Here is a 9221-nt window from a genome sequence, read left to right as displayed (position 1 = left end):
CGTGTGCATGCGTGCCCAAGATCCCAAGAGGAGAATGGAGGAGAAGGGATTGCGGCGTGGCCATCCCCCCTGGGAGGTGATTTCTCGCTTTCTGTCTCTCTGTCTCTCTCTGTCTTTCTGGCGAGTGCATGCACCCTAAAGCAAAAACCTCTCTCAAAAAAAAAAAAAAGAAGCCAGCCCTTTTCACTGGGCTTTTCCATCCTATGTGGCTTCTCTTTAAAAAAAAAAAAAGAAAATACCTAAATAAATTTTAAAAGGAGTTGATTCAACAAGAGTAAATAACAATTGGGGACCAGCAGGTGGTGTGGTGGTTAAGATGCTGGATACTCCCATGTGGCCAACCATGGTTTGAGTCCTGGACCTGGTGGCTTCCTTTCTCTCCCTCTCTCTCGTCCAATTAAAATAAATGAGGACCAGCAGTTGGTGTAATGGCTATGTCGCTGGACTTCCATGTAGTCGATCACAGTTTGAGTCCCAGACCTGGTGGCTTAAACTCACGCCGGGCACGTGTGCTTGCATGCCCAAGATCCCGAGAGGAGAATGGAGGAGAAGGGATTGCGGCGTGGCCATCCCCCCTGGGAGGTGATTTCTCGCTTTCTATCTCTCTGTCTCTCTCGGTCTTTCTGGCGAGTGCATGCACCCTAAAGCAAAAACCTCTAAAAAGAAAAAAAAAAAGAAGAAAAGAAAGAAGGAAGGAAAGAAAGAAATTAAAGAATAGCTTACTAAACAAAGTGATAGCATACTCCCAAGACATAGGAGTGGCCCAAACACAAGAGAGGGTCCAGGACTTGAACCACCGGGTCCAGGATTTGATCTGTGGTCGATCTACGTGGGAGTCCAGTGGTGTAATGATTACGCCATCTGCTGGTATCAAAGGACAATTTCTTAAGCAAAAGGGAAAGTACACTCCTGAGAGGTAGGAACAGGCCAGGAGCCTCAGCTATCCCCTTCCATGGGGCTTCTCATTCCTTCACTGGTTGCTCACTGACTCAACCCACTAATTGCTTTTTTCCTATTGGCTGTATATCAAACATGGCTGGGCCCACTGATTCATCTCAATTGGCTATCAGTCCTTCCGACCAAGAATCTCCCACCTACACTGCTTCAGTAGAGCATTTTCTGCCCTGATTTTTTTTCTTTCTTTTTTTAAATTTTAGAATTTTTAAAATACTTTTATTATTACTTTTTTTTCTTTTTTTTGGAGAGGTTTTTGCTATAGGGCGTGTGCGCTCGCCAGACAGACAGAGAGAGACAGAGAGACAGAAAGTGAGAAATCACCCCCCAGGGGGGATGGCCACGCCGCAATCCCTTCTCCTCCATTCTCCTCTCGGGATCTTGGGCACGCACGCACATGTGCCCAGTGTGAGTTTTAAGCCACCGGGTCCGGGACGCGAACCGCGGTCGACTACGTGGGAGTCTAGCGACATAGCCATTATGCTAACTGCTGGTTCCCTATTACTATTTTTTAATATGACTAGAGAGAAAGAAAGGGAGAGAGCAAACCACCAGGTCCAGGACGCAAACTGCAGTCAGCCATGGAGGAGTTCATCACCTTCACCACCACGCCACCGGCCAGCCCTGTGATCAGGTTTACCAAGGAGCTACAAAGAGATGCTCCAACCTCCTTACCCACCTTCCATGGCTTCGCTTTCTTCCTGTCTCATTTTTCCCAGAAGACATGATTTTTCTAATGATCCCCTAATAGCCTGCTTCATGCCCAAACAAGTGCAGGGGAAGGAGAGAAAAGGAGAGAGAAGAGTCTCTCTACTAAGGGCTTAAGGCCATAACGGTAGACCTTTAACGGGTACCCAGCCCTAGATGGGAATTGTTCATAACAAGAACTGTCAATCCCACCTTGGTGAGCCTGCTGTGGCTGAGAGACCCAACGGAAGTAAAGATGAAAATGACAAAGAGGCTAAGAAATGGGGGAGGGGGTCCCCAGTTAGGGGCTTACCTCCAGCTGGCTCACCACAATATATGTTGCAGGATGACTCTCCAGGTTCTTGTTGTTTTGGATAATTGAAGGAAACATACCAATACAGAAAGAAAAGAATAAATTTTTTTTGTCTTAGATTTTTGCTATAGGGCTTGTGCGTTCACCAGAGAGACAGAGAGACGGAAAATGAGAAATCAGCCCCCACGGGGATGACCATACCACAATCCCTCCTCCATTCTCCTCTCGGGATTTTGGGCATGCACGCAAATGCAACTGGTGTGAGTTTTAAGCCACAGGGTCCAGGACTCGAACCCGATGGCCTACGAGGGAGCCCAGCAACGTAACCATTATGCCATCTGCTGATCCTGAAGGATAATTTATTAAGCAAAAGGGGAAGTACACTTCTGAGATGTAGGAACAGGTCAGAACTCAAAAATGAAACAGTAGCTTCAGAGCCCCTGGCAAGCCCGGTCCCTGGGGCTCAAAAATTCCTTAAGTGGTTGCTTATTGGTTGAGCTCACTAATTGTTTTCACCCCATTGGCTATATCAAAGAGGCTGGGCCACCAATTAATCTCATTGGCTATATCAAATATAGCTGGACCTACTTATTTACCTCATTGGCTATATTAAATGTGGCTGAGCCCACTGGTTTCTCTCATTGGCTATTGGCTAGACACGCCCCACTGAATATCTCCCACCTGTATTATCTCCAGCAGGGCGTTTTCTGCCCTGATTGGTCTTCCTAACTAGCCACGCAGGCAGTTGCTCCAGCCTCCTTACCCGCTTCCCTTGTCTAGCTTTTTTCCTGCCTCATTACCCGAGAGTTGAAGGCGGATGGTCCTTTTTCTATAACTGCTTCATGCTGGAAGTGGAGGGGCGTTGGCCTTCTCCATCTGGGATTACGTGACAATGAGCCAGATAGAAAGCTAGAAAACAGAAGGGAGGACTAAAAGTGGTGGTTAAGGTTCTGAGCAGGGACCTGCAGACCCCAAAGCTGCAGGAGACCGTGGGCACCGCCTAAAGCCTCATATGCCAAAGGGACTGTTGGCGAACCCCCACTTCAGCCTGCAGTGCTCCCCCGGTGTCCCCTACGCCTTTGCTCTGCGGTGATTCACTGTTACAGGGTCACTCCCCTTTCTTCAACAATATTTTTTTTAAAGTGATTGACTTGGCCTCTGTGACTCTTAATCTCTTCTGTTCAATTTGGTGACAGCAAGTGCCCTGGAGGATCTTTGATCTGTGTGTCCTCACTGTAAGTGCCCTCCTCCATTGGAGGAGGGGGCGGAGAGGAGTAGCCCTTCTGAGAGGAACCCCCCGCTACTTCTTGGCCACGGCAGCTGACCCTCCCCACACTTATTTTTTTAATATTTTAAATTTTTATCTAACTTTATTCATTTATTTATTTTGACTAGAGAGAGACAGAGTGAACAAGAGAGAGAAAGAGAGAAAGCAAGCCACCAGATCCGGGACTCGAACCGTGTTCGACCATGTGGGAGTCCAGCGCTCTTAGCCACCATGCCACTTGAACCCCCCCTTATTAAGTAAGACACTGCCTGCTCTCCCAGCTCTGCAGGATCTGGGGTGTGACCAGTTCTGAATTTGACTGAGCTACAGGAGACCACCCCCAAACACACCCATACCCAAATACACCCATCCTCAAAGCTGGGGCGCTGAAGCCAGCAGGTGTGGGGATTTGGTTCCCCCTGCACAGCTGCGCTCATTTCACACTTGCTGAGAAGAGGTCCTTGCTGGTTATGGTTCGTCTTACTGTTCCCCAGCAGATGTAGGGATGGACGAGACCTAGACACCCCCAATTCAGTCCGAGCACCCCTCAGAACTCCCAGCTCTACTCTGGTCCCTGTCACCCCAGCGCCCGTCCCGCACCCAGACACCTGGGTCCCCAGTGCGAACACCCACTTCGGCCTGCAGCGCGTACACTGCAGTGCACCCGGCGTCCTGGTCCCTCGGGGGCTCCCTCGCTCAGACCCCCTCTTCCCCTTGAAGACTGCAGGTGACACAAGCCGTAAGGGGCGGGCTCACAACAAATCTGGGGACCGCCAGCAAGTCCCAGTCTGCCGGCTGGCAGGTAGAGGGCAGTGGGCCATAGCCGGGATGCTGGCCCTGACCCGCCCTGCGGCGTCCCCACGCTCGCAGCCACGCGCAGCCGCGTCCTAGCCCAGCCTCACCCACCCAGAGCGAGAGACAGAGGAACCCGGGCGGTGCTAGGGCCTAGGGGGGGTGCAGGACCCGCTGCACCTGCCCACGCTCCCGCTAAGTCCCACGCCCAGGTTCTCGGCCCGGCCTTGAGGGGCCCTCAGCGGAGAAGGAGAGATGAGAAAGGGACAGGGTTCAGGATGCGTTAAATATCCGGAGAGATTAGATGTAACCGCCGATACGGGCGATAAAACGTTAAGCGATCAGCGGAGAGATCTCTACAGGGCACCCGTGTGAACCCCACCTCCCCCGGCCCCTCGCTCCTATTCGTCGTGGGTCACAGAGACCCAGGGAAAGTGCCCTGTAGATGAATTTAGCTTTGTTTCCCACGGGCATAGTGATCTGGGGGCTGGCTCTCGACTTTTCTTACAAAAATACAACATTTGGGACCAGCAGTTAGCGTAATGGCTATGTTGCTGGACCACGGTTCGAGTCCCGGACCCGGTGGCTTAAACTCAAGCCAGGCGCATGTGCGTGTGTGCCTAAGATCCCGAGAGGAGAATGGAGGAGACGGGATTGCGGCAAGTTCATACCCCCTGGGAAGTGATTTCTCGCTTTCTGTCTCTCCCTGTCTTTCTGGCGAGCGCACGCGCCCTATAGCAAAAACCTCTCCAAAAAAAAAAAAAAAAAGTCATGACTTCCCCCACAACCTAATACTTTCTGTTTCTATGAGTTCGCTTATACTCCAAGCCAGGGCATTTCTGTGCTAAGTCACCCCACAGTGCAGAAGGAGAGAAAAGTAGGGTGGATTCAGGGGCCCGTAGAAACAGGGGTGCAGGGCTTTACGTGGCCTGAGGCTTGTCCACCCAGATGTGTGCAGGTGAGGGGACCAGAGGAAATAGGGACTAGGCAGGGGTGCTAGGCTGGACACAGCCAGCCCTTGAAGGGTGGGTGGAGGGCAGGGCTTGGTCCGGGAGGGGAGCCTGGAGTGTCTGCGAGCAGGTAGGGGGGAGGAAGGAGAGAGGGAGGAGCAGGTGTGACCAGGTGGAGCCGTGTCCTATAAAGGGTGGAGCCCAGCCTGCTGGCTCTGCAGGTGGAAGAGCGAGGTGTGCACCCCAGCTGAGCCCACAGCAGGCCCTCCAACGCACTCCAACTCCTGTGCATCGCCTCCCTTCCGAGGGCCAGGGGGGCCTACCACCATCCTCCTCACTGCATCCCCCGCTTCCCCGGGGGCCCATTTCTCTCTCCAGGCATCCAGGGAGGAGGACCGGCCTGCGCCATGAACCTGTGGCTCCTGGCCTGCTTGGTGGGCTGCTTGTTGGCGGCCTGGAGCCCCGATGTCCGGGCCCAAGGTACTGTTTCTGGACCCTCCCTCTCCCATCTTCCCTCCCTGTCTCCCCATCCCACCCCATGAGTCCACTCCTGCTCCAGACGCCTCCCTCCATCCCACCCACGCTGGCCGCTGCCCCTGGCATGCAGAAAGTCCAAGCATTTGGGCAGCCCCTGGTGGGAGGGGGCTGCATGAGAGGGAAGGTCCCTAGAAACTTCTTCCAGAGCCCCTGGGGTGTCTCCTTGGCCAGACTCGGGGAAAGGCCTAGGGAGGTGAGGAGCAGAGGGTGGTTCCCATGGTAGTGTCCAGCCCTCAGAGTTGGGTGGATTGGAGACCAGAGCCCGGAGACCCACAGGCATAGACTTCCAGCACGGCCCCAACCCCTCACGCCATCCCGTGCAGTCGGGCCTAGAATCGCTACTGAATACTTCATGAGCTTCAGTTTCCTCCTCGGCAGGACAGGATCTGCCATGCCAGATGCAATGAGCGGAGGCCTGCAAAAACTCTTGGCTCAGCTCCCAGCAACAACAATAACCGTTACTGTTATTAATGGGGAGCCCCTTTACTTCCTCCCCTCTGCACCCCAGATCAGGCATTTGAGGATGTCAGTGGCCTAAGGACAGTTCTGGCATGCAGCGTCCCTCTCGGAGTCCGGACGCTGCAGCCAACACCCATGTAGTCCCTGGGGAGGCCCACGGACCCCAGCAGCCAGCAAGCAGGGGCCCCACCGTCCTGCCCCGCCTGCCCCGGCCCCTGCCCCTGGCTCTTCCCCTTCTAGAACTTAGCCTTTGCCCTTCCACTGTCCTACTATCAGAGCCAGGCCCAAACCCAGCCCTTTGATCATGGAGGAAGAGGTGGCCCCCAGCCTGGGCAACGACCTGCCTGGCTCAGCAGCCAACGGACTCCTCTGCCCCTTGTCCCCAGGGTGGGGATGCCAGGAGGGCTCGAGCCCTCCCTGTCGCCCTGCCAGGATGCAGACATGGCTCCTGGAGGCAGCGACAGATTGCAGAGGACCTCGAAGGCCTGTCTGGGTGGGGGAGCTCAGAAATGTTCAAATAGACCCACAATAAAGAGCCAAGCTGTTCAGTACACAGCTCTTCCCCCCAGCTCTTCCTGGCATCAGCGCCTCCCCCTGCCCTCTGGGGCACCCCCAGGGCCTCTGCTCCCTCATCTCCACTCCCCTCTCCAGGGTGCTGCACCTGCCTTGTTCGGCCTCACTTGCCCTCCGACCCAGACTGGGAACAGAAGTGGCCTTGGCGTGACGGTGGGCCACGCCCTCCCAGCGCCCCTAGGGCCCTCTCTGCTAGCATCTGCTAGCAATCTCTGTATCAAGGGCTCTGGAGGCTTCCTTTTTCCTTTCTTTATTTTTTTTAAAGAATTATTTTATTGGGGCCAGCAGGTGGCGTGGTGGTTAAGAATCCCAGACCTGGCAGCTGGCTTTCTCTCTCCCTCTCAAAAGCAAATAAATAGGGACCAGCAGTTTGTGTAATGGCTATGTCACTGGACTACCACGTGGTCATTCATGGTTCAAGTTCCGGACGTGGTGGCTTAAAACTCACACCGGGCGCGTGTGCGTGCGTGCCCAAGATCCCGAGAGGAGACTGGAGGAGAAGGGATTGCAGTGTGGCCATTCCCCCTGGGGGGTGATTTCTCACTTTCTGTCTTTCTGTCTCTCTCTGTCTTTCTGGTGAGTGCAGATGCCCTATAACAAAAACCTCTCAAAAAATAATAACAATAAATAAATAAAGTAATTATTTTATTTATTTATTATTTTTTTAATTTGACCAGAGAGGGATAGAATGGGAGAGAAAGAGAGAGAGAGAAAAGTGAGAAAGTAAGCCTCCAGGTCTGGGACTTGAACTGCAGCCGGCCATGTGGGAGACCAGTGCTCTCTTAACCACCACGCCACCTGCTGGCCTCAGAAGCTTCCTTTTTTTAAAACAAAAAAAAAATTGTATTTATTCACTCACTTATTTTAATTTGACCAGAAAGAGAAAGAGAAAGTGAGAAAGCAAGCCGCCAGGCCCAGGACTCAAACCATAGCTAGCCATGGGGGAGTGTCCAGTACCTTAACCACCACGCCACCTGCTGCTCCCTGAGGCTTCCTTTTTCCTTTAAGAGAGATTTTTGCTAGAGAGTGCATGTGCTCACCTAGAGACAGAGAGAGACAGTGAGAGACAGAGAGAGAAAGAGCAATCACTCCCCAGGGGGATGGCCATGCTGCAGTCCCGTCTCCTCCCTTCTCCTTTCGGGATTTTGGGCCCACGTGTGCGAGTGGGTGCCCACGGTGCCCGTGGCACTGACGTGAACGAGCGGGCGGCCGTGTGCTTGCAGGTGTCTTTGGAGACTGCTGTCTGTCTTACGACAAGCAGGGCTTGCAGCAAAAGCTTCGGTTCGCACAGAATTATAAGCTCCAGGAGGTGAGCGGAAGCTGCAATCTTCGCGCCGTGATGTGAGTGGGGCGATGGGGGCTGGGCAGAGGGGCGCTCACAGACGGTGTTGTCCGCCCCTTACACTCTAACCAGGTGCCCTCTCTGAACCCACAGGTTCTTCTTCCCTCAAAGACGCAAGCCGCTGTGTGGGGACCCACGGAACAGGCTAGTGAGGAAGGCAATGAAGTGTATGGATGCACAGAGAAAGTCCTTGCATAAGTGCTTACGAGGTGGGCAAGACTCGCCCAGCTCAGCGTCTCGGGGCCCCACCCCCCCTGCCCCTGAGCCCCTGTGCTTCTTAGTACCCGAGGGAGGGACTCAAAGCCCAGCATCCCGGCAGCTGCCTCTACCCCAAAGAGCCAGTTGCTATTAAAAGAGGGACCGAGTGAGTGACCAGCTGACCACCCTTGTGGTTGTCCGGTCATCTTAGGACACTTTGGATCACTGGGGGTGGAAACACAAACCCATGGAAATTTATCAGCTCTACTAACCAATGGACAGCTTCAGGCATGGCTGGATCCAGGTGCTCGAAGAACAGTGTCTGAGCTCTCATCTCTTTTTCTCTCCATTTCTCCACAGACCATTCTGGGAAGGGGAGACCTGGAATCTCCGGGCAATTTTTGTCCAATTCTAACCATCTCATTAGCGGCAAGAAGAAAGCCCACTTTCCGATAGTTAATCCAGGTAAGGACTTTTGGTCACGTGATCATGCTCTACCCATCACCTTGCGCAGGCTTGGGGGCTTATGATCAGCTCAGACTGACACAGGGGGCTCACCTCCGGGAACAAGGAGGGCTGGGTATGGAGTCAGCCCTGCAGGTTCATACAGAAAGGTCCTAGAAAATGCCAGACAGGTGGACCAAGAGTTGCGGGGACCCCCGTGAGAAAAAATAAAAGTGAAAACACCTGTTCTGTCCCTCTGCACCCACACTACTCTGCACACCTCGGACACAACACTTTGGCCACACTTCTACACGTGGGAATTGTCTCCACACACCAAGCAATTCTTGCATGGGGACCAGCTGGGTGTCCTCCAGTACAATTCTGGCAACTTTTCTTTTCCACGTTTTATTCACTCATTTCTCCTATGAGAGAAAGACAGAGAGGAAAAGGAAAACAGGAAAAAAGAGCCTACCAAATAGGGTCTTCTTTTTAAAAAATTATTTACTTATTTAATTTTATTTGCTATTACTCTTTTTAAAGAATTGTTTCGGGACCAGCAGTTAGCGTAATGGCTATGTCGCTGGACTCCCATGAGGTCGACCATGGTTTGAGTCGTGGACCTGGTGACTTAAAACTCACACCGGGTGCGTGTGCGTGCGTGCCCAAGATCCCAAGAGGAGAAGGGATTGTGGTGTGGCCATCCCC

The 9221-nt window shown here is 53.1% G+C and overlaps 1 protein-coding gene across 1 annotated transcript in view; it reads left to right on the top strand.

Moving 5' to 3' along the window:
• The first annotated feature begins 4763 nt into the window (after positions 1-4763).
• The window catches only part of CCL25 (C-C motif chemokine ligand 25), a 6473-nt gene continuing 2015 nt past the window's right edge, over positions 4764-9221 (top strand). The window contains exons 1-5 of the mRNA XM_006170211.3: positions 4764-4971; positions 5342-5443; positions 7756-7873; positions 7968-8083; positions 8433-8537. Of these exons, the coding sequence (XP_006170273.2) occupies positions 4962-4971; positions 5342-5443; positions 7756-7873; positions 7968-8083; positions 8433-8537 (451 nt within the window). The 5' untranslated portion in view covers positions 4764-4961. The remainder of the gene's footprint in view (positions 4972-5341; positions 5444-7755; positions 7874-7967; positions 8084-8432; positions 8538-9221) is intronic.

The sequence above is a fragment of the Tupaia chinensis genome, unplaced genomic scaffold, assembly GCF_000334495.1.
Source record: "Tupaia chinensis unplaced genomic scaffold, TupChi_1.0 Scaffold148210_1, whole genome shotgun sequence".
NCBI classification, from domain to species: Eukaryota; Metazoa; Chordata; class Mammalia; order Scandentia; family Tupaiidae; genus Tupaia; species Tupaia belangeri.
Note: the sequence above shows the minus strand (reverse complement) of the source record. Positions and strands in the feature narration are given on the sequence as shown.